The sequence below is a fragment of the Hypomesus transpacificus genome, chromosome 10 (genome assembly GCF_021917145.1).
Source record: "Hypomesus transpacificus isolate Combined female chromosome 10, fHypTra1, whole genome shotgun sequence".
Taxonomy (NCBI): Eukaryota; Metazoa; Chordata; class Actinopteri; order Osmeriformes; family Osmeridae; genus Hypomesus; species Hypomesus transpacificus.
Window position 1 is genome coordinate 8,361,472 of NC_061069.1, and position 27,798 is coordinate 8,389,269.

A 27,798-nucleotide genomic window follows, 5' to 3' on the forward strand; every position below is an offset into this window, starting at 1 on the left:
GTTTTTGTGCCTCTGCACTATTACTATTTCCTTAATCCTGTAACTGCCCAAGTTAAATTTTATGGGAAAAAAGCGTATCGAAAATCAAAAAACGAATTTGAGTAGGGTAAAATATGAGACAAAATAGCAAAAACGCTGACCATTTACCCACTGAATTTACTATGTACGAGTGTGCTTTTGTCTCTAATGACCCAACGTCTGGAAACTGCAGACTGAGATCGCTTCTGAAGAAAAGAAGATAACATACATGAAGATAACATACATGAAATACAAAATGGTTTGCATTTATTTACTACTCAATATTTTTTTTAATCAAATGACTTGATATTTGACTTTTTAACAAAGGTTAACATAACAAGATCCATATTTGGATCAACTTTAAACCTAAAAAAGAAGCAACGTCCTCTTTCCATTTTTATCTTTTCAGTTTAGAAGCTATCTCTATTTGGTATGTAGGCTATCAAATATCAAATGCCTAAATGTAAATTGACATCAAAGTTTGCTTCAAAACAATTTGTATTGTCAAAGAAATATAAAAAATACAAAATCCCAAACAGGCAACTATTTCAGAGTAGTGGTCCATCTGTAACAGCCATAATATCTACTGGCAGGTCATTAATGGAATACAAGAACATATTTCTACATACAACAAAAACAGACAAATTCAGCACCATATTGAATTGAGAGAAGATTACTGTTCAGACAAGTGAGAGCAGTATTACTCATCACCAACAGCCCAGATAAAGTTTAAAAAGCAAAAAACCAGACACTCAAACATCAAATCATACATGGCACCTGAAAAGATAGAAAAGGACTGGATGAGTAATAACATTTTTATGACCATTCTGACAGACTGGAGGGAAATGTGACTACACCCCTATGGCTTAAATAGAATAAGAATCAGGGCTGATTGTTTATTAAATGGCAGTATCTAGGGACTAAGAATCAGGGCAAATGGGTTATTTGAAACTGGCAACCAGATGGAGGATCAAGACACTGTACGTAAAATTACATCCAGTACATACATCAACCATGTTCAATGATCACACAGGTAATCTCTTGAAAGGTCAGCCAAAAGCCTCAGATAATTGTAAGCCTGTTGTCGTCTGACCCAGTCTGCACAATAGTGGTGGCACACACTGCACCTCAGGGTAAATAATACACTAAACAGGTCCAGAGTAGTACATAACAATACAATGGAACCATTAAAATCAAAATACATACACTACAGTGCATTGCCCTCCGATTCATCCATACATCTACACCGCGCAGACAGACACAATCAGAGTGAAACACAAACATTTTGATATTAATTCTGTGGTTTCAACTTTGACCTTGTGAAACATGTTCACAAAAAAGTTAACAAGGCTGAATTGTTCAGAGCACCATCATATTTGCCAACATTCCAACATTGGTGAAAGTAAAAAATAAAAGCAAATTAATTAGAAACGCTGAACTTCACAGTCTCTCCCCAGACATAAAACATATTTCTATAGCTCCAATTTATACTGGTCTAAAATATATTTTGATTCAATCCACAAGGGCTGATCTGCAGATCCATGGTGAGAATGGGATGAGCACCATCATGTTGACAAATGCAATAAAAAAAAAAAATAATAATAAAAGTCCTGTGTATTTGTGGTGTGAATACTGCGTTCCAGTCAGTTCTCTAGCAGTTACTGATCCTGTGGGAGAGACACATACAAAATATATCACTTATTAGTCAGTAAAAACTGTTTGACCACATTTTTTTTCAAATACATCATTTATATATTTGTTCAGACTTACAATCGCTTTATACGTTCTGTACTTCGATAAAAAGGAACAGTCTTACTTAAATAAAAAGGTACAGTCTATGATTCAGTCTCTTTTTTTTAAACAAGCTGGCAAAACTCAGGTTAGTTCCTTTCAGCTAGTCCAGTTTCATCCAAAACTCTGAAACATCCTCTTCTGCCACACTCCCATTAAGTAATCTACAACATCATGACTGAAACCTTTAGATTTAGAACAGTGCTATACCTTGGCTATGAGTCCTCTTTGTCCACTGGCTCAGTCTCCTCTTCCTTCGATGTGTCTGCTTCCACCTCTACAAGTGTGTTAGCGTCCTCTATGTGAGCCAGCATGTCGGCCATGAGGGCTTCCTCCAACCTCCTCCTCACGTTGTGCACCAGGTCCTCCTGCTTCCTGGAGACACACAAGTAGGAGAAGGAAGTTAGCGTGACAGTCTTAATCTTTACACACCAAGACTATCTTGTTTGCCGGGGGATTGTTTGTTGACGGAGTGGTGTGTGTTGAAGAACAGCCACTTGTTGCTGTCTGGCTTTATGCTACTTGGCGACAGCAAGAAATAAGAACAAGAAAGAAAAGAGAACAGAAGGAGAGGTCAGCGACAACAAGAAGAGGGGACAAAAAAAAAGACACCCTTTTATATAACAAGAAAACCAGACATTCCCTCTTTCTGCACTGTCGAGCATTGTTTACCTACAGTCAATAAACCATAAATAAGTGTGCTGTTATCCAGCTACTGAAGCTACATCAGAGTAGGAACTTTCTACCCAATAATAAGGTATTTTTTTTCTCCCCTGAACATAGGGATTGCCAATCATCTTGGCTCTGCTTTCTTCATACATATCGGCTAGTATCTAACTTTGTAGTGTGAGATCTGAGTATGTACATGTGAGAGAGTATCACCTACCTAATATCCTCATCTGTCACCATAAAGGCCTTGCAGAGAGGTTGAGCTGTGTTGAGCCAGACTCCAGGGTTCTTCTCCACAGCTGCCGTCAGCTGCCCGGTGACAGGGGTTGGGCTGGTGTGTAAGGCGCTGGCTATGGCAGACAGCAGAGTCTTGTCTGAACACACAGGGCCTACACCTGGTGGATGAAGAGAGGAAATACACACGGGTTCAGTGATCTCACATACAAAATAAAAGACACTATCTTAGATTGTTGTAAAACACAGACATGAAGCTTGACCTCAATCTGTGTTTAGTTTTCTGGGCACTCACCTTGAAGACCCTTTGGCAGTTCCATGGTTTTTACCAGCTGCTCCGCGATGTCAAATGCACTCAGCCCACTCAGTTTTCTTTCCCAAAACAGCTTAAAAAAACAACACTAAATATGTTAAACACAACCAGTCATTTCACACACCATATGCAATTGATTTCTCAACCAATAAGCAACAAGCAATCACCTGTCTTGGTTGGTCCACAGCCTTGTGGGGGTCTGTCTTCACCTTATTGTTTGGATGGTTGGTCACCTTAGTGACAGGCTGTTTAAAGATAGATGCCGTCTGTCGGACTGGTAGTGTTGTGTTCAGATCAGGCTTTATCTTGAGAAAAGGAATCAGGAAAATAAAAATCATTATATTGTACTGAAATAAAACAAATACAATGGGTCTCATATGCTAGTGGCTGTTCAATGGAAAAAACAAGAATCTTCTGAAGTATATATCAACACCCCTAACCTTCATCTGATGGTTGTTATTGTCATAACGATGCTTGTGCCTATTTCGGTGCACTTTGGTCATCAGCATCCTTCCAGCACGGGGGTCGATGGCATGCACGTCCATTGTGTTGCCCAGGCAACGAGAAATCTGGGGTTTGCTGAGAAACTTCTTGCCAGGGGGACTGTGGAGACAAGGCATTAGCACATCTGAACCACACACATTCTGACGTATTTACGTAGACAGGAACTACGTTATATAGCTACCTAAGAGATAAGCAACCCACTTGATAACTAAATACATAACGAACGCTAACTATTTGTATAACATCAACGTGGTCATGCAGCGTTAAGTATTATAGAAGGTGGCTTTCTGATCGCTGGCTAGTAGTCCTGGGCCTGCAAACCTATCAGTAAACAATGAAAGCTGGCTAGGTACCTAGAGAGCTAGTTTGCTAATACGGCTAACGTCGTAACCACACAGTTAGCTTGCAATACAACACAAATCATTTTCATACGTAGCTAGATGTGAGAGAATGACTAGTATTGCATTAAAAAAACAATATTAACACGATGTAATATGACTAGCATACATTGGCTAGCCTTTATACCATCTACTCGTATCTTTCAAATGTTAGCTAGCAGCTGTATGCTACAGTAGCAGCATACACACATCAGCAGCAGGTAGGCTAGCTAGCTAGCTAACATTGGTTAGCGTGCAGAACATGTTTTTTTTTTCTGCCGACACGTTAAAACTCTTGAGTTTCCTTTATTATTTAAAAACTTTCAAACCAATGTAATACTCGCACCTTTTCCTCTCCATGACTCTTGTATCCTTGAGTTGATTAATTCTGGAATCAGTTTAGCAGGCTAAAATAATTATTGTTCTGAATGGATCTGCTTTCGACTCCCAAGTCAGCTGTCCCTCGCTTTCTCATGTCTAGACACTCATTAGATTACTCCGCGACACTATTACATAACGCTCTACCACAATGTGTAGTTCCAAAGCAAGAATAGCCTGCCCTACCTTTTATATCAATGCCATGTAATCTAATTAATACACATGGTCTTACCATTTGAATAGTTTCCCCATATATAGTTGATTAGTTATACATTTCTGCACACATCGTCAATGTTCCGTCTTAATCTGTTTCAATTGTTACGTCATTATAGTGGAATTCTGGCATACATTTTTACCCCCCAAAAAGTCAACCACCTTTTGATTCCGATTGTAGTTCCGTTCGAGTTTTTATTAGAACAATATCATTAGTTGGACACAGGAGCTCCAAGAAAAAAGCCCAGACAACTGTGTTGACATTTGTCATACCTTAACCCTAACCCTTGTCATACAGGTGAGGTGAAAAGCATAATAGATGAATAAATTATCCAAGACTATAGTACTTAATGATTTCTGATTGTAAGAGACCTCAGGACCCAAGTAATATAATAATTCTACCTTCTCTCTCATTGATGGACCAAATTCAGCAAATTACATCAGTAAGCAGTGACAAAGATTGTATAATTAAAGTTATCTAAGACAGAGGAGTTGTTGATCACAGAAAACGAATTCAAGATCAAAGAAATTAAAACAAAAGTAAATAAATAAAAAACAGTACATAATAAATGTGAATTTATCATAATACATACACTTCTTTATCTATGTTACTGCTTGGCCAAGTGCTTTCATCATAGAGGAATGCACAATGCAGTTGATTTAAAGATGTCAGTCAGGTTGAATTGTCCATTGGTATTAATTGAAAAGGCTGAAGGATGTATTTGCTCCTGGTGTGGAGACATGTCAAGGTGTCAGATGTCACTCAGCTCCTCATCTCCATCGGGTCATCTTCCAATCAGCACAAAACAGACCTATACATTGAAATAGTATTTTACACACTTCAGGGGATAATTTATTTGTAACTTTATACTGAGCATGCGCTTGACCATTACATTTAAGCATTTAGCAGACGCTTTTATCCAAACATTACAAATAATTTTCTGCTGAAACGCACAAAGCTCATCTTGAATTTCAAGTGCAGTTTATTGTCAAATACGTTTGTCTTACCTTCAATGCATCTACTGCAGTTACTCGTCCTTCTTGAACTTGCCGCTGATGTATGGCACATAGTCTAATATCAACCTCCAATCTGTGAAATGAACCAATGCTACTCCTCCAACTGAACCCCACAAAGCCATGGTCGGCAACCTGCGTTAGTGGAAACATGCAGAAGTACAATCTGAAGTACGAGGTTACTGTATATAAAATAAACACAATGAGGCCCTCAATTATTTCTTTACAAGATCTGAGACAACGAGTCAGCCAGGCATGTTGAAATGCGGCAGACAATAAAAACAAAACACCCTAACTAACCGCTTCAGTACTCGCTAAACGACTAGGCTAACTGTGCAAGCTAGTCAGACTGTAGAGTCTTGAGATGACCTCGTCTTGCTACACACCGCAGAGTAGTAGCATGAGCAAGGGCATATCAGAATACTGCAGGGGATCAAAAAGTCCACTTCACTTCAACAAACAAAATGAATGACATTTAATCTATAATAAGCCATTTACCATGTTTTGGCGATGGACACATACTTCTGGCCGATGAGTTTCCCAAGCATTTTGACCAACGATTGTGGATAGCTGTTAGCTCTTCAAAGATTGACCAATCTGTTTAGATATGCGCAAGCGCGAAGTAGTGCTTCCGGTTATTTCTAGGGTCAACCAACGGAGGAACTATCTCTGGGGCACAGAACCGAAGGGGAGGTGCGGTATGTTTAATCAGATGACACACTCAATGCGAACTATGTTTTCCCAAACACAGTTACAAGTCACATCATGGATGTTTTTAACCCTTTATTACAATGCTTTTTTCATTTAGGTATACAAGCTCAAAAAGGAAGACATTGAAAAAAGGTATATTTCTGTTATTAAAAATGGCACATTTATTGCTACATTACTGTTATATACACGACAGTTCTCAATATCTACTTTATATATAAAAAATAGGAAACTGGAGGCACTTTGAGGACATGTAGTAGACTCTGTCCCCAATGTAAGTGAGACAGTGGGTTTTGTAGCAGTGCGTCTGTTGAGAAGGGGCAAAAAAGGCTGGCGTATAAGATCCCTTGGCAAAATACTAGTTGTGCGTTTTGAAAGGGTCAATTCTAATGATAATGTATACAACATTCCGACGATGGACACGGAGAAACGCAACAGTTTCTAAGTCCATTTATCAGACACAAATCAAGTAAAATTTGATCTGAAACAATACAATTTGGAGGAAGGAGACCAATAGAATGAAAGGTAATCGTGACTGAAAGGACCAATCCAAAATAAGGAAATAAAATACTGATATACATCAGCATCTGTCTGCAGTGTAAAATGTTCAGATGACGGCAAACTAATGAGCAACTCATATTTTGTACCCATAATTTCTGCTCAAATGATTATCTATACAAGTTTATTCCAGTAGAAAACTGTTCGGACACTGTGCAGTGTTTTCAAATTTACATTACTAAACATCCTGCCAGGAAAAAGCCTTATGTTTATGAAGTGTAAATGGTTTGCTTTGAGGATAGCTGACAGTGAAAACTAGTACTGGGTCACCGAGCCAAACGGAAACAGCTCACATGGATCCTCATCTCCAACTGAGTGGCAGTAAAGAAAATATAAAAATAATTTGAATCAAATCATTGCTTTGGGCACCAACAAGAGCTCACTGAGATGCACCGAGACTTTGCCACACCTTTTCCTCCCATGAACCTTGTAAAACAACAAAAGGATAAAGCCACAAAGCTGTGATCGCACAATGCAGAGTCCACAATTCAACAGTGTAGTAATCAGGCACTAGTGAGTAACCACTCTAACATGCTCCCTAAGTCAGGAGAACGACTAAGGCCACCCCATTTGATTCATTTTCATGCATTTCTTACTTTGCCTTCACAATGAAATGTTTTAACATATAGGTTTTAACAACTGTAGAGATGCTATATGGTTACTGAAGAAAATAAATGTATAAACTAGCTGAAGAAAAATCTTCATTGTGTCTCACCAACAGCTTTCATATAAATCTTATGAATTTGTTTAGTGAGCTTTGCCAGTACTGGAATACACCAAATTGCATTTAATAGTGGATATTAAGCACTGGCTGGCAGAAGTTCCTGAAACAGACTTTCTCCAAGTGGGCCACAATTCATTAATAATAAATGGGGAAATTACAACCAGAAAATGGTGGTGTTTCCTACAACGTTATCACCTGGCACTTCATTTCTCAACATTACTGACTGAATATGCTTGCGAAGAAAGAGACACACATTTGTTCCTGGCATCTAAACTGAAAGCTGTCTTACATTTAAACAATGTAAACAAAAAAAAAAGCAATCCAAAAGTAAAAACTCATGACTATCTTACAGAGTAAAAAACAATAAAAAAACAAACAAATAATTCACTTCTACAAAAAGGAGGATTCTTACAAACAGGTTTCATAACAATATTTGTTCAGAAAAACAAAAATATACCCTGTGTTCCATAACACAGGGAAACCAAAAGCAATGTCAGTCAATGGCAGTTGAATGCATTTAAGAGTGTCCATGACACTTCGGGGTTCCATTCCTCAAAATCTATCAAGTCTCGCAAGCATTTATTCCATACTTTACCAACTAAACATTAGTCTACTAAAAATAGACTTTCAATCCCATCTTACATTAAGTCTTCATTTATGTGTGACCTGGGACAAACGCTTGCACTGCTAACTGAACTTTCTCCACTGGGGAACAATGGTCAGGTCATCAGCTGAGTTTGAAGCTCAAGGTAGAGGGTAGCATTGACAGGGAGGGGGAAGATGGAGGATCTGAGGATGGAAGATTCTAAGGAAGTTAGAGGTGACCACAGCTATTCGATCCCTCAGGTCTAGTGGGTGGCATGGTTCTTGGTCTGGATGTGTGTTGGTGGCATCTTCCTCCAAAGCAGTCTTTTTCTCCACACCCATGGCAATCTTCTCTTCAAACCCATGGCAGTCTTTTCTCTCCAAACTCATGGCAGTGACATGAACGGATAGACATGACACCAGGACATATGGATCTAACCCAAAACACCCACACCACACACTATTCCCTCTGACAGATCTGTTTCTAGGGAGCCCTTATAGACAGGGATACAACGATATAGTCAAAGGAACAAAAATGGAGTCCTATTCATCTATTACCATGATGTCCAGCCTCTTCGTTGGCGGCTTCTATCTCACACTTCAGTCCTGCAATTCATCTTTGAAAAAAAAGTACTAGGGTGGTTAGGAGATCATCTCATCCAAGCGTCTGTGTTGTGTGGACTGTGGATATCAGGCACACATCTAAACGCAGACAGTCTGTCTTCTGATATCCCCTCATAATTAAAGTAAGACCTCCTCTTCAGATGGGAATGGCAAATGATTATTAAAGGACACAAAAATCCTAAGGTTTCGCTCACATGAGCTATTGATCCAAAAATACTATTTGATCCAAACAAATTTGCTCCCAACATGTAAAGCAACGTCTTAAAATGTCTTACAAAAACATGACCATTAGGCAGAAAATCATTGTTAACTTTCCTCTGTCTGTGACCGGTCTCTTAGCAGAGTTCAGGGTATCTTTACTGTAAGGATTCTTCAAAACTCTGTGTGTGTGTGTGTGTGTGTGTGTATGAGGTGCTTTTGTATTCAAGGTCAGGAATGTGGCCACTGGCTTTGTCTGTGTGTGTGTGAGTGTGTGTGTGTGTGTGTGTGTGAGAGAGAGTGTGTGTTTGCATGTAAATGTGCTTCTCCAAGTGTGCTAGCATGGATAGCACAGTGGATTGACCCACACTGAGATGCATGATAATAGATTAAGGCCACGTCTTCTAAGGGCTTTACAATCATCTGGATCTAGAAGAGAAAAAACAAAACAAACATTAAAATCATATTACATACTCCTCTTCCACACAAAACGACCACATGACTCGCACAGCAAGTGTGTCTAGTATGAAACTATCCTATAACTGGAACAACTGAGCCAGCAGACTTACCTGGCTTTACATATGGCTCACAGGGTTGTGTCCATCTCCTCCTAAGCCAGGATGCCCCCCTCCCAGCTGCATCTGGGGGTCCACACCTGACACCTTCTCCTCCTCCCGTCTCTTCAGACAAGCAGCCTTGGGGTTCAGGTTGCGCTCTTTGAGATGAGAGCACACGGGAGTGTCAATACATTTACATCCCCTTTGGGCCAAGAAGACGTATTCATTTCAATGACATTGAGTTGGGTAGGATTAAAACAGACATCTGACAGGGAGGTTAGACAGAGTTAGAAATAGTAGAACGAGCAGACAGACAGGGAAGATGGGGCAGACTGAGTGATGAGAAACTGTCAACAAAGAAGCTTCGCTGAAGAAGGCTGAGGAGAGAAGGCACAAAGAGTTGTATTCTAAATAATGACAGAAAAACTGAACACAAAAAGGGAATACAGACTAAATGGAAAGAGTTCTGGACAAGCAAACAGACAGCAGGAGGTGTTTGGCAGAGGTAGGTCCACCCTCTTCCTCCATCCTTTCTTTGTTTCCCCAGAGGAAAGACAGTGGCAAATGTATACTACTGCAAGTAAAAGTGAGAATGCAAGAGTGGCCAGGCGGACTCTCCTATTGGCTGATCATTAGTATCGGGTGGTTTGAGTTGGGAGTCGAGCCCCCTAAGGCTGGCACTGGCGATGGTGGTGAGGTTGTTGGCTGTCTCACACGGAGAACGAGGGCCTTCCTGCATGGAGCGACCTACCTCGCACCTGCTTTTCCAGGCCCACGATGACCTGGACGGCCTGCTGCAGGATTATAAGCTTGGTCTGGGCCTTGTCGCTCCTCATGTGGACCTGAACCATCCGGCCCAGCTCTCGGAAAGCCTCGTTAATGTCGCGCACGCGCACCCTCTCCCTAGCGTTGTTGGCAACGCGACGCTCACGCTCCCTCTGCTCCTTCTCCTCCGCTGTCAGGTTCTCGTCCGTCACCGAGGTGACACTGCAACTGCTGCCGGGCAACAGGAGGGGGTGGGGTTAACACACCCGACCGGCAAGCCTCTCTGACCCTAATTTTAGTCCCTTAAAATGACTACTTAGTGTGTTCCTATTGTCTGATTCAGGGAGGATCATTGAGGGCCACGGATCATGGACTAGCATCTGAGGGAATTCTGACTCGGTTTATGGCTCCACCTACAGCACCCTGATTGGCTAATCCCTGATGCGTTTCCTGAGGTGGGCAGGGGTGGCGCAGCAGCAGGCTGCTGAGGGGAGCCAGACAGGAGGAGGAGGAGAGCGGCAGGATGGTCCGGTGGAGAGGCGTTGAGGTGCAGGAGAGAACGGAGGAACGCAAACAAAAGGAATCCTCTTCTTCATTGAATTGATCCCGTGTACAATGGTAGACACGAAATTCATCAAACATCAAAACTATTTACACATTGGCCAAATTGGATTATAGTGTGCAGGAAATGCTTTTGATATCAAGAGTAAAAAGCTACAAGTCCAGACCAAGACCACAAGAAGTCTACTCAGGACTCCCTGAAAGAAATAATAGTGTCTGAACTCAAACTCATGGAGGTCCAAATGGGAGTGGAGGGGATTTGCGCCCTGAAGACTATGTGAGGAGAGAAGGACTAGGAGGAGAGAGAGACAGGAAAGGAGGAAGACAGCAACACCCTCTGCCAGGTATAGACCACACAACACAATGCCACTGAAGGGAAGCCTCATGTTAAATACATCAGAGATAAGAGATGTATTTATCTGAATGAGAGGAGACTGAGGTCAATCCTGACATCTGGAGAGGGGAAACAGAGAAAGGGGATGACGCGGGAAGAACAAAGAGATGGAAAAGGACTTAAACACTTAAAGAAAACTGTAGAAAACAGGTTAACATTTGATATGCCAGGACATGCAATACAGACACGACAATACGGAAGAGGACAGGAAGTTAATAAGCATGACAAATTAAAACCTATGTTAGAAGTACATGGCCAATCAGGAGGTTAGTGTGGCAAATACATGTACTGGGAGCCGTCAAATGAACTCTGGAGTAAGGAGAGGAAAGATGAGTTAAACTGTGGTTGTATTTCAAATTAATTCCCCCAACTTTAATTTGAACCAAATTATTTAAATAAATAAATGTTGAAGTTTTAACTAATATTGATAGGCTGTTAAAATGTCATAAGTCTACAATGTTGTCTGAGGCACGAGGGAAACACAAAACATGAAATGGGGCGTGACAGAAGCAAACTAATGACACCAAGATGGAATGTTAATACAGTACAGGGTAAAGGCAGAGGCATGGAAGCAACTTCAACAGTGGAGACAGACAGCCCATAGACCAGGCAGCACATACGGACACCAGATCAGACCGCAGTCTACCGGCCTGTATGTGGGACCACAGAAGCAGAGCCTTGAAGTGGCCACATTCCAAACCAAATCTCACACACAGCTTCCTTTTCCTCGCCCCCTTTCCTACCATCAATCTCGCATTATTCACGTCTAAGACTGAATATATCCATGGCAACAAGGCGCAAACGTCTGCGCTCAAACCGCAGATAAGCTAACCTTGAGGACAGGAGACTAGGGGGAAAAAGGAAAAGGAACCACGTGAGATTTGATTTGGACCTGAGCCCTCCCCCCTTCCTTCTCCTGTTCTCCCTGGACCCCCCCACTGACCTCGGACTTGCTGTTCCAGGTTGAGTATAACGTTAACGGCCTGATGCAGTATGAGCAGTTTGGTCTGGGGTTTCTCATTGCTCAGGTGGAGCTGACACATGCGGCCCAGCTCTTTAAACGCCTCGTTGATGTCCCGTACGCGCAGACGCTCGCGGGCGTTGTTTGCCACCCTCCGCTCTTTCTCCCGCTCTGCCTTCACCTCCACCGGCAGATCCTCATCATCCTCATCCTCGTCATCCCGACTTCACGCCCCCAAAAAATGGCCGATGAGGGGTGATGGTGGGGGGGGGGGGGGGGGGGGGGGCGGGGGGGTTGGTGCAAGGGGGATAGAAACAATATCATGGGTATGTGCTCAAAGTAACATTTAGGTGACCATTGTCATCTATAATTCTAGTTGATGTTGGGCATAGAAAACTGTTCCCTATCATCAATCTTTTAGACATTTAGGTGAATACCCATCCTTGGCAGAGAGTTAAGCACAACAAACATCTGCTAGTGTCCAGGTAAAACCCTCCTTTGGCCTTTTGTTGTTAAATGTGTGCTTATTAAAAGCAACTTTTAAAAGCCTTTAAAAAGGTTTTGCCAGGACACAGAGAATACATGTATGTATGCATTTTATTACAGAAAATTACTACAAATGTCAAAATGCAGTTCCACATCTCACATCCTTTTTATGATACAAACCTTCATTTCCAAGTACTCCGAATACAACTGAGCAAGAGAAACGTTTGCTCTGTTGAGAAGATTGGGGCATTGCTAAGGCTCCATTTTGCTGATGGGAGGGGGGGGGGGGGCGTGTTTAGGGTTCACCTCTGTTGTATAGAGCATCTACACATAACCTACAAGTTAGGATGGCTCCTGGTTCTGACCACACCTCCTGAGGCGTGCGACTGGGGTGATTGGGTGCAGACTTACTCTGCTCCCGTGTCTGAGAGAGTAGAGGAGAAGGTCTGGAAGGAGAACGTCTCTCTGAAAACAACGTGGAGACGGAGGGCAGAGATGACAACAGCGCTACAGGCCTACACACACACACACACGGAGACCCATTCCCTGGTCATGCCTGGAGGAGTTGCTGACCCTGACCCTTTTCTACACAAGTTCTGGAGATCAATAACTCCAAGTGATCGGGGAGCTAGTCAAATGTGAAGTGTTTTCTTGTCAAAGTGACTCCACACGGTCCTTATCCTTCCATAAACCATGCAGTGACATCAGTAAGAGATATGTAACTTTGCCCACACATCAGGGTCAAACCCCCTTGTGACAGTCTAAGGTCAGATGTCAGATTTGGGAAAGGACTAAGTGTGTGTGTGTGTGTGTGTGTGTAGACACCTTGTTCGAGTGCGGGCCTTCGAGTCTTTCTTCTCGTCCTCTGACTTGTCAGCGACCGAGGAGTTCTCATCGTCCTCCTTGTCCTCGCGCTTGATGTCGGAGCCAGCAGATGAGTGTGTCGAGCGTCCAGACAGACCTGGTGCAAGACACATGGGGCAGGATGAACCTCCAAACACAGCAAGACTCAACCATCCCTTGTTATACTAGCTGGAATTTGAAAGAAAACGACCTGAGGGGTAAGAGGGACATGGAAAAACGTGCCGTTGCTCAACTGTGATGAGAGGAGGTGGAATACGAGGTGCTTCTCTATCCTAAAGGGGTCCAGAGTGTAGGATTCAGAGAGAAGGTGGTGTGGTGCTATGGTGGGGAGACTCACTGGTGAAGCCCTCGGGCTGGCCGGAGGAGGGGCCGTGGTGGCCGTGCAGCATTCCACCACTAGAGGGCAGACCAGGAGAGTCCTCGTGGTGACCACCCACCTATTTGAAACAGGAGAGCATGCAGATGCCATAAACTTCTTCTGGAACGAACAGTTATTACCTCTAACTGAGAAGTAAAAAAATAAATCAAATAAAAGACCATGCCAAAATTCATGCATTCATGCTGGGAGTCAGGTGGCTGAGCGGTGAGGGAATCGGGCTAGTAATCTGAAGTTGCCAGTTCGATTATTTTCACCCTACTTGCCTTGGGGAAATGTCCCTGTACTGACTGTAGGTCACTCGGGATAAGAGCGTCTGCTAAATGACTACATGTAAATGTCATGCTAATAGCTTGCTACGTCCTCATGCCCGTTCATGTAGCGCTCTCACCAGTCCAGGCAGGCGGCTGGCCAGGCCCAGGCCTGCGTTGTTGAAGGCCTGGGCCAGTCCTCCCATGCTGGAGGTGAGCAGACTGTGCATGTCAGCGAGGCCGGCGCCCCCCTGGCCCCCAGCGTGGCGCTGCAGCACGTGGATGGCCTCCTCCAGGCGGTCCTCCATCTTGTTCTGCTGTGGAGGAAGAAGCAGGCGGGAAGGGGAGAGGAGAGATGAGGTGGTAAGGATGTGTGAACGAGCAAGGATGGTTAGATCAGTGTTAGATCTATTCGTCAATTGATCTTTCCATCCATAGGTTCTTTATTGGTCCTATTCCTCCACAGGTGACCAGTCTATGCAGACTGATTTAGAGGATGTTATCTGGAGACTTACTAGTGCCTGCAGTCCTCCCTCAAAGTTGGGTGAGGGTGTGGCCTGTCCAGAAGACCGGGGCCACTGAGAAGCAGAGCCTGAAGACACAGGGGTTGGTAGGAAAGAGAGAGATTACTGTTAAATTATACATTTGAGGATTTCTTGGATGCAACATCCATATGAAAGGGTGTTGCTTATTCCAGCACAGCAAAAAGTGCCTAAAGAGTTCATACTTTAATTTCACATCTTGCATTTATTGGCCCAATAGATGGAGCTACAGTGCCACTGCTAACCATTGTCAGTTATTTTAGGGCTGGGCTTGTGTGTTTCTCTTCTTGAGGCTAGGGTTGTGTAAAGAGTTGATGTGCTGGATTAGGTCAATTGCAGTAACATGGTCTGGGTCCGGGTGTAGGGTGGGTCTGGCCCTGGGTCTGGCCCTGGGTCTGGGTTAGCTCCCTCACCTGCTATGGCTTGGGGAGAGCCTACTGGAGTAGACGGGGATGGAGGGAAAGTGTTGCTGTTGTGGTCAGACGGATAAATCTGTGTAAAAACAAGACAGCAAAATGTTTATTCAATTATAATGAAACTTAATTTACATATTAAAACATGAATACATGTATTCATGTAAGTATTTTTGCTATTGGACAGCTTGAATATGAGCATGGATGGTGGTTTAGCTGGTCTTTAACTCACCGATGCCAGGGCTTTGCCAATCTCATCTCCTGAACTTCCTGGAGCTGTTACCCGATTGGCTGAGAATTAACAGAAAATATCAATTAATATATCTATTTAATATTTATTTGTTTAGAATAAAGGAAACATTTAATACAATGTGACATTGCCAAAAATCATTTGACCCTGAAGAAAAGACTATGTCGAAAGGAGAACAAAACAAAGAGTGAGACAGAAAGTCAAAGATGGGGACATTACCCATGATGGTGTCAGAGCCATTGATGGTGGGGGTGTGGTTGGGGACTCCGTAACCAGCAGAGCCAGTATTGAAGCCCGAGGGGAGACTCCCATTGACCTCACTACCATGAAGGGGGTAGTTCTGGGGGGAGAGGGGCAGTGGCTGCCGTTTCTGGAAAACAACACACACACGGGCCCACAGGGTGTCACACACACACACAGAAACAAATATTGATGTCAAAGTAAAAAGACAAGTGCCTGGGCCTGGACCTCCTAGTAGAGGCAGCAGCAGCAGCAGCAGCCGTCCCAGGGAGGGACTCACCAGTCTGTCCTGGGGGTTGATGGCAGTGAAGGGGGCTGGCTGCCCCAGGTGGGGGGAGTTGCCAATCATAGCAGAGTAACCGGGCTGCACCATCGACCCCGTGGACCCCCACGGGTCAGGGGAGGGGTGGAGGCCTTCTGTTGGGGAGGACGGGGAGGAACCAGCCATGAGATGAAAGACACGAAAAGGGCACATATGAAATATGTCACATCCATGTTGATGGCTTCATTCCACTGCACAGATGTTGCAGGGAAAACTGGGAGGCACATGAGCTTAAACCTAGTAGGATGCCCATTTCACAAATGTACATTGTACAATAAATACAATACCATTAGGAACACAATTCTCTATAAATAGCCGAATAAGAAGGGAAAACTACAAGTTAACCTTAATACTTATACAGTAACGTTTATTCCCGGAGATGGGAAAAGATATTGAGGTGAATGAATTGGACTGGCTCTACCAACCTTGCATGTAAAAGGGCCCAGTGAAGACAGTGCCAGGCTTGGAGGCTGGGTAACCAGCGTTGTCTCTGTTGTAATCCTCTCCTGAAGCCGACGGGTACACCTATGGCACCAGAGCGTGCACACACACACAAACACACACAAACACCAGAGCGTGCACACACACACAAACACACACAAACACCAGAGCGTGCACACACACAAACACCAGAGCGTACACACACACAAACACCATGGCGCACACACACAGGAAGGGAAGGAGAGAGGGAGTTATTGACCTCTAATCTGGAGAACCTCGGGGTGATGTGAGTAGTAGCATATGTGTGGTAAAGCCTCTCTGCTTCAGCGACCACTCCCATCCACATGAACAGTCCCAGAACACGGCTCTCACACACAAGAACACCGTTTTACGGTCCGGTTTTACAACCTCATTTCATAAACAGCCTCCTCGGCATCTCGGCACAGGCGTTGTGCGTTTCTACTGGGTTTGCAGTGTAACGTTCTGTTAACTGTCAGCCTGTGGTTTTGACAAATCATCCAGTTAGACACACTCATGTTGAGGATCATCCACACATGATCCAGACTCGGCACACAGAAATTTGACCCTTGTTTCAGTTCGATTTGGCATGTCTCAGGTAGAGGTCCACGGATCTGAACTAGCAAACCCTTTACAATCCAACTATTCTGGGAGGAATTCAACTATCAAAATACATGTCTGAGGACTCCAAATGGAGTGGAGTTTCTTCTGTAATTTGATTAAACAGAGAGAGGAAGGAGAAGGAAAGAGGGGGAGAGAAGGAGGGGGAACGGAGAGATGCACTCCTAATTACTGAGCCATCTGCCCATTCCTGGACGGCAGCCAACTCCACTGGCAGCTGGGATAGAGGGATGGGGGAGGGAGAGAGAGAAGCAGGGGGGAGGGCTTTAGGGAGGAGAGCAGAGGAAAGGTGGTGGTGGTGGGGGGGGTGGCGGGGGGGCAGAGAAGAGGGAGGAAGCTACCGCCAGGGAGAGAGGAAAAAGGTGGAGTAAGAAGAGAAGGATCAGTCTACAGAATGTAAAGGGGTGGTGGTGGTGGTGGTGGGGGAGGGGGGTCACACTACCTCAGACAACATACAAAGCCGGATCATTCTTTAACCAATCTTAGGACAAAAGCAATTGGCTAGAGGGAACACAAATCTATAAACTAAATACCTTTTGACTGTTGCCCTAAACACAGGTTAGATAACTGACTGGCTGAATGAGTGCCTCATGACTGAATGAGTGTGTTCATTTCTTCCACCTGAACGGCATCAGCACACAGCTGTAGTGCTGGATGTCCCGTCTGCCAGCTCTGTCAATGCGTTACGCGCCAAGGAGAGGCCTGCCATGTCGACTGGAGAGCAAGAGGTGTGTACACAGACGTTCATTTAGGCTAAGAGCAGGAGAGCGTTTCTGGATGGAGCAGGGTAAGAGGTGTTCACACTCACCGAGGAGGGCAGGCCAGGGGGCACCTTTCTGATCTTTTTTGGCAGGGTATCTGAGAAGGCGGCACACACACGCACACACAAACAAACAACTCAGATTTTTACGGCAGAAAAGCTGAGAATACCAATGAATGGCTTCATTCATCATCTCTACGCAAGCATCGTTGAAGGTATACATTTCTTATCAGTCTTTATTGCTACTCATAAATGTCTAATCAGAGGTAAATGAATCCTGTGCTATCTTAACTCGTCTTTACGTGATGGTGGGCTAACAGCACTAGTCTTCTGGTAGGTTAAGCAGAAGTGAGATTTCACAGGGTCTTTATTTAAACCTTAGGAGAAGTGAGGTTCCACAAATATCTACACCAATAGAAAGTGCTACTCTGTCTCCCACATAGATGTGGATCAAAAGGCTGTGAACCCTCCAGCTCCTCTCACCGATGCTGTCCTGGGGAGGCCTCCTGCGAGGGTTGCCCTGGTAGGAGGGGTAGAACTGGGAGTTGGACTTGAGGCCGGACGGGGAGAGGGCATCAGGACTAGGCATGGGCATCTCACTTGGCATGAAGCCCGGCTATGGAGAAAGAGGAGCAGACAGAGGATAAAATGATGTTTGGGCTACGAAGAGGGTCAAATAAAACTGCAAAATTAGATTGAGGGGAGGAGGAATCAATGGTGCGGGTGAGGAGGATGCTGGTTTTACCTGTGTTCCAAAAGGAGGGTATGGTCCCCTCTCAGGCTTTCCTGTTACCAAGACAAAAACAATATTGAGGCCATCACAAAAGCCACTTCAACCCAACATTAAAGCACAACTGTCGTGTTTATTTTGCTCCAGTTCGGCAACTCCCATCTGCCATGTGTTGCGAACGTATATGTGTGTTGTATTTATGGCTCTGGACAGCAAAACAACAACAAATTGGCCCATTATAAACGGTCCAAGGGTAATCAGCTCCAACCCCCTCCACTGACAGTTCAGCTGAGGTAAGCTATTGGCCACAGTAATCCCTAGGGAGAGCCTTGTTTGTGCATGGGTGCTCCTAACAACCCACCACCACCCCCCCCACACACACACAGTCACCCCTCTGCCCATCCCTGATTACCCAAACCCCCCAACCAGACCCACCCCTGCGTAAACATGAAAAGTCTTAAAAGAGGTTCGCTCGTATACAGTGGCAATTACCTAGGTGAGGTCAAAGGCACACACACTGCCTCGGCATCCAATCGATCACATTTTTGTCCAGTCAATAAAATTTAGTGCTTTTCAGAATCTCTATCGGCTCCCCTGTTGACCCATTATAGTAATCAGTTCTCATAACCATTGATTGCCAATGTTAGGAGCTTATGGATGCAACCAGCCAAAGGGATGCATTCGATTTCTTAAAGTGTGGTTGTCAGGGTTAGCGAGGACGACTATGGGATCAAATCTCTTTACAGACAAATCTGTTTCAGACATTTCCTCCTTTGCATTACCTGGGCCAATAAAAGGAGTGGAGGCAAGGCCCTCGTGCTCGTTGTAATGGCCCGCTTCCCCATAACCCTGGAGGGGGGAGAGAGAGAACACAACGAGAACAATGAACAGAAATAAATAGTCAACAGAACAAGAGAAAGTCAAGAGAATTCATAAACATATTGTGTTCTGGGCTCTATGGCCCCCTACAACCTTGCTCTGTCTACATGGCCTCCCAGTGATATGACAGGTGCTGTAGAGGCATGGAACTGGTGTCTTTGCTGACAGTAGTAAATGATGTGAGTTCTTACCCTGGTTCCCTGGTTGAAAGAAGGGCTGTTCTGTTCTCCTGAGCCCCAGGGAGCGGAACCACTCCTCTCATCCATACCTACAACACAGCAAAGTGGGTTGAGCTGCTTTTCTTTGGAAAACAGTTGGAATTCTATACTGACTTAATCACACTCCAGGTTCACATACTCAGTCCTTGTGATCAAAAGAAACGACAGTAACCAGATAAAAGCTACTATTACAGAGTAGTCGGGTGTGACAGTGACTTGATCAGACACCTGTCTCATGTCACTGACTGTTCTGAATAACCTCTAGCGAGAACCTTTCCTTCAGCTCAAACACAGAATAGTGACAGCAGCACTGTCACATAATGTTGCTGCAAGCTGTAGGAAGTTTGAATAATTAACACCCAGTATGAGGCTTCCAGAATCATCCTCAACATTCTTCCTTCTCCCACTCCACTCCTTTACATTTTCCATGGCAACAGTCACTCGCATCCTTCCATCCATCCTTTAACTGCATCGCCCTCATACAAAAGACAGGGGGGCTGAAGGTGAGATGGTTCATGGGTGCAGACCCTGGTCAGGGTTAGCCGGGAGAGGTCAAAGTGATTGAAAGAAGCAGGATTTTAAAGATTGGTGAAGCAGAAATTCCTGGCTGTGCTCCCTCCTCCCTCTGTCACCACTATCCAGCATCTCTGGGGAAAGCTGAGGCTTAATTGCGTGCTGATTTGCATAATTGTGCATATTAATGAGGATTTGCTCTATGAATATTCATATTTTTGTTTTGTTGTCTAATTAAAAAGCGGAGAGGAGAGGGAATGAGGAGGGGGGAGGGGGCTGGAATCATGACAGGATCAGCCGTAGAACAGAGTGATGGGTCCAGGGTGGAGAGAGCTGCTATATTGCCGTGACAACAGTGATCTATGGAGGCGACACCAGTGGAATAGATGATGAAGGAAACAAAGTCTTGTTGCCTCTACGTGACTGCCTGTCATACTGGATGTCAGTCAGGAGAGTGGAGAAAGATCCAGGGGGTCCTGTTTACTTTTGCCTAGACTGCCATGGATAGACAATCCTGGCTTACCACCCCAAGGACTGTCAACACCATATTATACTAGGTCAAGACCTTTTCAGACCCAAGTCCAAATAATTTGTGCGGAAAATTCGGACGTCAATTTAATTCGAAGGCAGCAGTCTGTGAGTTATTGCACACCAGGTCCGTAATTGCCGTGCTTCGACAATGAGCAATAAATAAACTGTTTAAGCTGTTTCGATTTTCAGACACCGTATAAACCGACCAACCAATGAAGTATCAAGTATTGGTCACATGATCGAGGACTCTTGTGTTATCAAAATTCGTATAAGACTTGGTATGAAAGGTTTCAGTCTAAAAAAAGGTGTCCAATTCTTTTGCATTTTTGTTCGTCCGACTCGGTCTGCAAAAGACCTTTAGGGTTCTCTTTTTTGGGGCCGTGAAACCTGATCAGACGTTTTCATGAACCACTTCCTTGCTCAATTCTATGAATAGTATCCAAATTGGAGTCGTCTAAATAATGGTCAAGTCATTCCTCAGGCAGGAAGTGGGGTATCCCTTTAGGAAGACTGACAGATGTAGGAAGACTGACAGATGTAAAGGAATGGAGAAGGAGATCTGACTTGACACTACTGAGCCCCTTTAACAGCAGGGCTTAATAGAGAACTCTGCAGGTAGCCTGCTCCCAGGACCCCCACTCCATAGGCTGACAGGAGGTATGGAGAAAATGAGACAATTGGAGAGGAACATCTCCTGGAATCCATAGAGGAGCTCTCTGACTATTTTGAGGTTAAGCACCACAGTATACCTAAAGGCCCTTCCTGCTTGAGTGCCAAGTTAAGAGCCATGTTGAAAGGTAGATGAACAAAACATAAGGCCTTAAACTGGTATGTTATGGTGCAACTATGAAGAATGCTAATATATAATTAAAGTCGCCTTTTTTAATATTGATATGTATTAATAATAACCATGAATAATGATGTGGTGTTTCAATAATATTTCCAAGAAAACTTCAAATGACTATGAGTGTTGTTACCATGACAGCTGATAACTTCAGAGCGCAAAATAAAACCATTGAACTTGTGTCTACAGAAAACCAGCTTCAGACCAACATGGAAATTCTCTGGTTGAACCAAACTCCACCTTTCATAAATCCTTTCATATGAATTCCTTCTACACTCCATATTTCAAGTATATTCTATGTAAAACATTTTTATAAAATACATTTACCAAAGGGTAGCTAATTCCAATAAAATAAAATAGCTTCTGTATAGCTACATCACCATTAGGTCTATGACAAATTCTTGTAGACAAGAACACCACCACTAACCTCAACCTATTGGCCCCTGGACATGACTCGGTGAGTGAGTGAGTTAGTGTGTGTGTATGTCTGTGGCATATATGCCTGCCCTGCACAAGTGTGTGATATAACACCACAGCCCATGTTAGCTTAGCAAAAGAAAGAGTGAGGCTAGACAAATTCTCTAGTTGGCCCCAATCACCCCTCCTTTAAACCCTAGCCAAGCGTTCCCTTTAAAACAAGGCTGGTCTATAATTACACAGGAAGAGATACTGGAAACAGCCAGTCAGCTTGAGTCACAGGCTACAGGTCTAAAGCAGGTCTGGCAGACACTTCATACGTTTAATGGCATATAGCCTGAGGGCATCGATGAATGACTGCTTGTCTATGTCTACAGTTTCCCTCTTGAAAAGCCTTCACATGCGAGTCACTCAGACACAAAGCACGATATATCAGAGTACAAAAACTATGAATGAAAGCTGCTAATGAGTCATAAACCTGGAGATTCTTCAAAGAACAATATATATTCTTAGTCTAGTCTGGTCCTGCCCCTGCTGTGTGTGAACTCCAGTATGACCCTTAAAACACACAAGCATTTCAATTCAAAAAAATATATTGTGCAAATCCAATCAATTTACTGACTTGCTAACCTTATTACCATTTACATGAATACAACTTCCAGAGGAATGGAACATTTATGAAAACTGTCTTCTTCTGCATTTCAACTAAAAGCTAAATATCTAAAATACCATTCTTAAATTTAGAATTTGCAGTTTCGGGTCACCAGTAACTGAAACCTGTCTGGAGGCAAGTTTTCACCCCTGGGAATTCACACATACCAACTTAACAGTCACAAACTTAGAGATGCAAGACAAAGCTGAAAGCTCTGAGCTGCATGTCCCTGGCTAACAGGCCCACCATCAGTCCTGTTCCCACCTCTTCTCCCCTTATTCCACCCCTAAACCAACCTCATCTGGAAAGATTCATACTAAATAGGAAAGCACAAGAACGTTCTGTAGTCAAATCAGAGGGATGACGCATAAACAATTACGAAACAGGAATGCCAGTAAAAGGTCCATTGAAACGATCGGGTAAAAAGGAAGACCAAAGAGAGGGATGCAAACCTTGTATACCTTAGAATGTTAGCCATGCTGAGGTGGGGGCGCCTATTGTGAAATCAAACCCTAGACCACATGTGTTACCCGACCTACCCCTTTGTCTTGGCATATGATGTGCATTGTACAGACATGTACTATGTATGGTTGTGAGACAATACGCAAGCAGCCGTTGGATTGATAACAGTAACAGCCTCCTTTTGTAAGCGTGCACCCTTTTGTTGCCGAGAAAGAAAATCTAAGTGGCCCTCAATCCAGAGAAATGGCTCTACCCCCCTCCCCACCTCTCCTGTCTTTCATCTAACCCCAGCTACTTCAATATCCTGTTTCATTTCAGTTGCAACCTGAAAAGACCTACACAATTGTTCGAGGTTTGAGGAGGACGGGGGGGGGGGGGGGGGGGGGGGGGGGGGGGGGGGGGTAAATTAGGGGCAGAGGAGGGCAAAGGAAAGTAAAGGGAGGAACTATTGTAGGATGAGAGACAGAATAAACATGGATGACTGGATGGAAGACGAGAGGGCTGATGGAAGGAAGAGAAGTGTGGTGAGGAGAACAAGCGTGGAGCCTGCTCCTGCAGGATGTGGGAGGGTGCTGCTGTGGGGACTGGGGAGGGCTGGGTGTGAACACAAGCACGGAACAGAGGGGAACATTTCTGTCTGGGTGAGAGGTGGAGATTGAATAGGGTCGTTTCCCATTACCCCCCTTGTCCTAACACCCTCAGTGGATTGTGACTGAGGAGCGACAGCTGAAAAGGTGAGGGAGGGGACACCTGCGAGGAGTAGGGGAGGAGGGATGTGTTTTGGTGCTGGGGGGTTATGATCTGAAAACACAGGCCTAGGTGTCAAATGAAAATGGTGGAAACCTAGCCGTCATTTCATATATCAAACATAGTGAAGGGAAAATGCATCGTTGCATAACGGGGTAGGGGTGGTGGTGGTCAGAGCTGAGGGGGATAACAAATAAGTAGGAGGTGTCACGTCATGCTGTTTCTTTAAGAGATATATAGGGGACCGTTAGAAACCAATAAGGTCCTTCCTAGAGCACCTTCATATAAAAAGCAAGCAGACAGAATATGTGGTGTGTGTGTGTGTGTCGGTGTTTGAGTTTGGATGCGTGTTTTTATACCATACCCGAGCCTCTAAACTGACTGCTGGCTAGAGTGGTCGGTCTGTTCTTCCCATTTGACACGGGTGGCGCGAACATCTGAAACGAAAGCAGAGCCAAGGTCAACAAACAATAGCCTAATCATGCCGGTTTGTATTTCTAAGTCTGTTCCATTAGATGAGTGTGATGCTGAGTTGTTTGTTAAGGTGATAACTCAAACTATCCAATAAGGATTTAGTGGTTCTCAACTTATAACTTGCTACAACAGCTGTCCATGGTGGGAATCCATCTACACATTCCAGCTAGAATGAGTCACTGATGCAAGTGAAATGATTCACAGTGTTCAACTGTGCAACAAAAACACAGACTAATATACACCATGCTATTCTTCTGATTAACCAAAGACCTGCAAATCGAATCTACTTAGATATTTTTTCTTTTCTTAAAAAAAATGCAGTTACCCACCCAGCAAAAGCATTTGGATCGTTCCAAGATCCCTTGAAATCAGCAGGACTTGTAAAAGATGTGTTAAGCACAAAGCTATTACAGTGTTCTGACGAGGCAGAAGACTTGGGACAGCTGACATGTCTTACCGCGCTGAAATCCAGCAAGTCGCTGAGCTCCTTGTCTGTTCCCACTGCGGCCATTCTCTGCTGCTGTTCACTTGGCCCTTCTCAGTCTCAGCAACCGACTACAGGCAAAGAGAACAGGAGAACCGTCTGTTACATTGTCAAATAAGTTGAGTAAACAAACAAACAAAAAGATAGGGTGTTTGTACTAATAGTATCATGCCCAACACCCATGCTTGCTTTAGACTGACCCACTGTGTTGGTTCGAAAACCTATTGGTTATACCACCGACCTGGGGTTTTCCCTGTTCCAGCCTATCTGACACACGGTATCTAGATTATAGGCTAGGCTATAGTTAACCCACAGGCCAGTGTACCGCTTTCCTGCCTCTTCAGCTGGAGGGACCCACTGCCTTTGAGACCTCAGGAACCAAAACTGTTACAACATTTTCCTAAAAATGCAAACTACAACATCTAACCTGATCTCTTAACATGTCTAATGACATTACATTTAGTCATTGAGCAGACGCTCTTATCCAGAGCGACTTACAGTAAGTGACATTAAGTGACAACAAAACTTAGTTGGCGGAGATGAAAAACCTAGCGTTTATGAAATTCCTCAACAACATTACAATTGTATCCACACCAACCGAGTGTCTTAAAGAAAATATAGGTCTTCATGACATACAAATCAATAAGTAGCAGCTTTCAACTAGCTCCACCGATAGCCAACAACAGTGCGCATCTCTCAATATAATAATCGTCTTGTCTAATGGTAGTAATAACAAGACAGTGCAGTATCACAATAATGCTAATGTATCAAACACAGTTTGCAATGATGACGACACTAACGCAGCATTTTGTGTGACCTCTAAAGACGTTGAACAGTGTCCACAACCCACCCTGAACGTATTGCCGTTCAGGGTTAAATGGGGGAGAACCTTCCTAACAAATCGAACTCCCGAACGCCGCTCCCTCCCCCCCCCCCCCCCCCCCCCCCCTCCCCCCCAAAAAAAAAAACCTTCCGTCCTTCCCCGGCGGAGAATGTCAATAGTTTTTACGGAATCGGAATCCCCTGAGTGCGACACTTTAACGAAAAGTGCAGTCTAATTGTTGTTCCGTTCGTGCGTCTCGTCAAGACTTAAAACCTGTTGGGGGCAAGCAAATAGGCTATGCTACTTCCAAACAGTCTCTGGTCAATGACTAGCCTACTCATGAACACAAAGAGAGAGGCCCCAGTAAAGTTTGGGATGAAGACTCGAACAATGGAATAAACGTCACTGTCTTGACAATATAACCGAGCCCTTTAAAAAAAGAGACAATTGTTTTAGAACATCGGGCTAAATTATAAACAAAATAGAAAATGATGTCCACGGTTGTGCCCGAATTTATGCAAAATGTGCAACAAAGTGGAAAACATTCTTTAAGAAAACGCTATGCGATCGCAGAATTTTTCTTTACAGATGATAAATTATGATACACAACAATGAAAAAGAGACTATTTTGGATAACAGGTGGAGACGCGTGGCCCTCCGGGCGCAACTTAGTCAATAGTCAACTGTGTCCGCTAATGTTAAACAAATTTCCAAACAGTAGTCAAGGCGAATGATCTTGTTCATTCGACAACGTAGTGATAACGAATGACAATAATATTCCTGCAAGACAGGGTTGGTATAACATGCCTGCATTATCTACCCATAGCCAACATAATATTGGTCAAAGTGAACAAAGAAGTAGTTTCCCACAAGGCTGCAAGTGCTCCCCAACTACAGCAAGCTCGCCTCCAAGGCCGGACAAAAATGCAAGACCCCGCTTTCTCCGACCGTGACACTCACACAACTTCAATGCTTTACAAAAGTTGCCCAATGGCCCGACAAACATGAGTCTGACATGAACATATATATCACAGATAAAAACTTAGGAGAATGTATAGTTACCTTTGAAACGGCTCTATTCAATTATTTGGCATCCAACGGGAAATCGAACGCTTGAAGTAGAGAAAAACATAAAGTTCGGGATAGAATCCCTCCCTGCGCTCCGGACTGTAGGCTAGATGCTGAGCCACGACGATATCAAGCCGTCTCCCACTGCCTTGGTTTCGTTGTACGGTCCGCGTCACAAAATAGAAAGAATGTATACCACAAGATTCATAACTCCTATGATATTTCCTGCGTTCTTTCAGTTGCTAAAATTCTAACATTTTCATTTTCCCAGTAGACATTTTAACAGCCTCCACATTGTCGGTTCCAACACAGTATCCCTCCGCAGCCTACGAGGACGCTAAAACACCAGCGGTGTCTAATTTCAAACGCCCAATAAACAAACAGTGCAGCTATTGATAACCCCGGTGTTACACGCTGATATACTGACAAAATACTATACAAATAAAACGTTATGGATTTTGCACACGAAATTAAACGTTTTATGAATCGCAAATCCTCGGGTACTATGTGAATTTGCGGAGGAGGACCACGGAACGTTCAAGAGTGACGGACCAGTGCGAGATGGAATGATAATACCGTAAACGTTTGACCAATAGGATTCGATGAATATTTGATTGACAGTTAAAGCGTCCAAATATATGTTGATGTCAACCATTGGAGCTGCCTTCACATTTTACCACATCATGGAGCAATAACTATAGAAGCGTTTAAAAATTGTAACATTATAACTTCGCAGTTATTGCGTGTTTGTGCGCGTGTCTATATGTCGTGTATTCTTTGTTCCTTCACGTGTGTGTGTGAGTTAATGTGCGGGTGAGAGTGGGAGTGAGAGAGAATATGTTTGTGTGTGTGTGTATGTTTGTGTGTGTGTGCGTGTGTGAGAGAGAGGGAGAGAGAGAGAGAGACAGAAAGAGAGGGAGAGAGAGAGAGAGAGAGAGGGAGAGAGACATTTGACCAATTTCTTACCTGTTCTTAAATTGAGTATGATTGGTGAATGTGGTTTCACACCTTTCCTGCAGTTGGTTCTGTATTATCCCTTGAAAACAGTTGATTTGAGATTATCCCAGATTACTTTGGATTCTTGCCTTGTCAAATGTTGGCCTGCCAACACACAATTTCAGCATAGCCCACATTAACAAATGTAAGAAATCCCTACCTATAGTTGACAGTAAGACATTTTGAATAATGTAAAAAAAAGGAGAGAATTATTCATTTTGCTCACAGAT

General features: G+C 43.8%; 3 protein-coding genes across 10 annotated transcripts; all 3 read right to left on the bottom strand.

Moving 5' to 3' along the window:
• Window positions 1-284: 284 nt before the first annotated feature.
• On the bottom strand, window positions 285-4,398 carry mbd3a (methyl-CpG binding domain protein 3a). Its single transcript, XM_047027723.1, has 7 exons — window positions 4,253-4,398; window positions 3,466-3,628; window positions 3,193-3,330; window positions 3,008-3,098; window positions 2,696-2,873; window positions 2,020-2,184; window positions 285-1,685 (listed from the first exon to the last, which is right to left on the bottom strand). The coding sequence occupies exons 1-6, from the start codon at window positions 4,264-4,266 to the stop codon at window positions 2,025-2,027; spliced, it is 744 nt and encodes a 247-aa protein (XP_046883679.1). The 5' UTR covers window positions 4,267-4,398; the 3' UTR covers window positions 285-1,685; window positions 2,020-2,024.
• A 268-nt stretch (window positions 4,399-4,666) lies between these two features.
• Window positions 4,667-6,135, bottom strand: LOC124472723 (cytochrome b-c1 complex subunit 10). Its single transcript, XM_047027728.1, has 3 exons — window positions 6,010-6,135; window positions 5,506-5,646; window positions 4,667-5,309 (listed from the first exon to the last, which is right to left on the bottom strand). Exons 1-2 carry the CDS (start codon window positions 6,057-6,059, stop codon window positions 5,526-5,528), a joined length of 171 nt encoding a protein of 56 aa, XP_046883684.1. The 5' UTR covers window positions 6,060-6,135; the 3' UTR covers window positions 4,667-5,309; window positions 5,506-5,525.
• A 146-nt stretch (window positions 6,136-6,281) lies between these two features.
• On the bottom strand, window positions 6,282-27,117 carry LOC124472698 (transcription factor E2-alpha-like). 8 transcript variants are annotated; one of them, XM_047027681.1, is made up of 21 exons: window positions 26,567-27,117; window positions 24,655-24,752; window positions 24,088-24,160; window positions 19,531-19,607; window positions 19,243-19,309; window positions 18,476-18,516; window positions 18,214-18,346; window positions 17,779-17,828; window positions 16,316-16,415; window positions 15,849-15,985; window positions 15,548-15,698; window positions 15,311-15,369; window positions 15,079-15,157; window positions 14,639-14,715; window positions 14,264-14,437; window positions 13,834-13,933; window positions 13,458-13,593; window positions 13,044-13,097; window positions 10,217-10,461; window positions 9,478-9,623; window positions 6,282-9,337 (listed from the first exon to the last, which is right to left on the bottom strand). In XM_047027681.1, exons 2-20 carry the CDS (start codon window positions 24,706-24,708, stop codon window positions 9,484-9,486), a joined length of 1,947 nt encoding a protein of 648 aa, XP_046883637.1. In that variant the 5' UTR covers window positions 24,709-24,752; window positions 26,567-27,117; the 3' UTR covers window positions 6,282-9,337; window positions 9,478-9,483. The 8 variants fall into 8 exon arrangements, with proteins under 8 accessions (XP_046883637.1, XP_046883634.1, XP_046883635.1 ...); XM_047027678.1 differs by having other exon boundaries at window positions 14,264-14,440; XM_047027679.1 differs by lacking the exon at window positions 10,217-10,461 and adding an exon at window positions 12,129-12,370 and having other exon boundaries at window positions 14,264-14,440.
• Window positions 27,118-27,798: the final 681 nt, after the last annotated feature.

Coding starts and splice junctions, on each gene's coding strand:
- mbd3a (XM_047027723.1), bottom strand. Junction 3,331..3,465: donor ATAACAACCATCAGATGAAG/GTTAGGGGTGTT, acceptor CCTTTTCTCAAG/ATAAAGCCTGATCTGAACAC. Junction 2,185..2,695: donor GTGACAGATGAGGATATTAG/GTAGGTGATACT, acceptor GTGTGTCTCCAG/GAAGCAGGAGGACCTGGTGC.
- LOC124472723 (XM_047027728.1), bottom strand. CDS start 6,059: ATGCTTGGGAAACTCATCGGCCAGAAGTATGTGTCCATCGCCAAAACA. Junction 5,647..6,009: donor GTGTCCATCGCCAAAACATG/GTAAATGGCTTA, acceptor CCACTAACGCAG/GTTGCCGACCATGGCTTTGT.
- LOC124472698 (XM_047027678.1), bottom strand. CDS start 24,708: ATGGCCGCAGTGGGAACAGACAAGGAGCTCAGCGACTTGCTGGATTTC. Junction 19,310..19,530: donor CTTTCAACCAGGGAACCAGG/GTAAGAACTCAC, acceptor TCCCCCCTCCAG/GGTTATGGGGAAGCGGGCCA. Junction 16,416..17,778: donor CCCCTGGCCTGCCCTCCTCG/GTGAGTGTGAAC, acceptor CTGGTGCCATAG/GTGTACCCGTCGGCTTCAGG.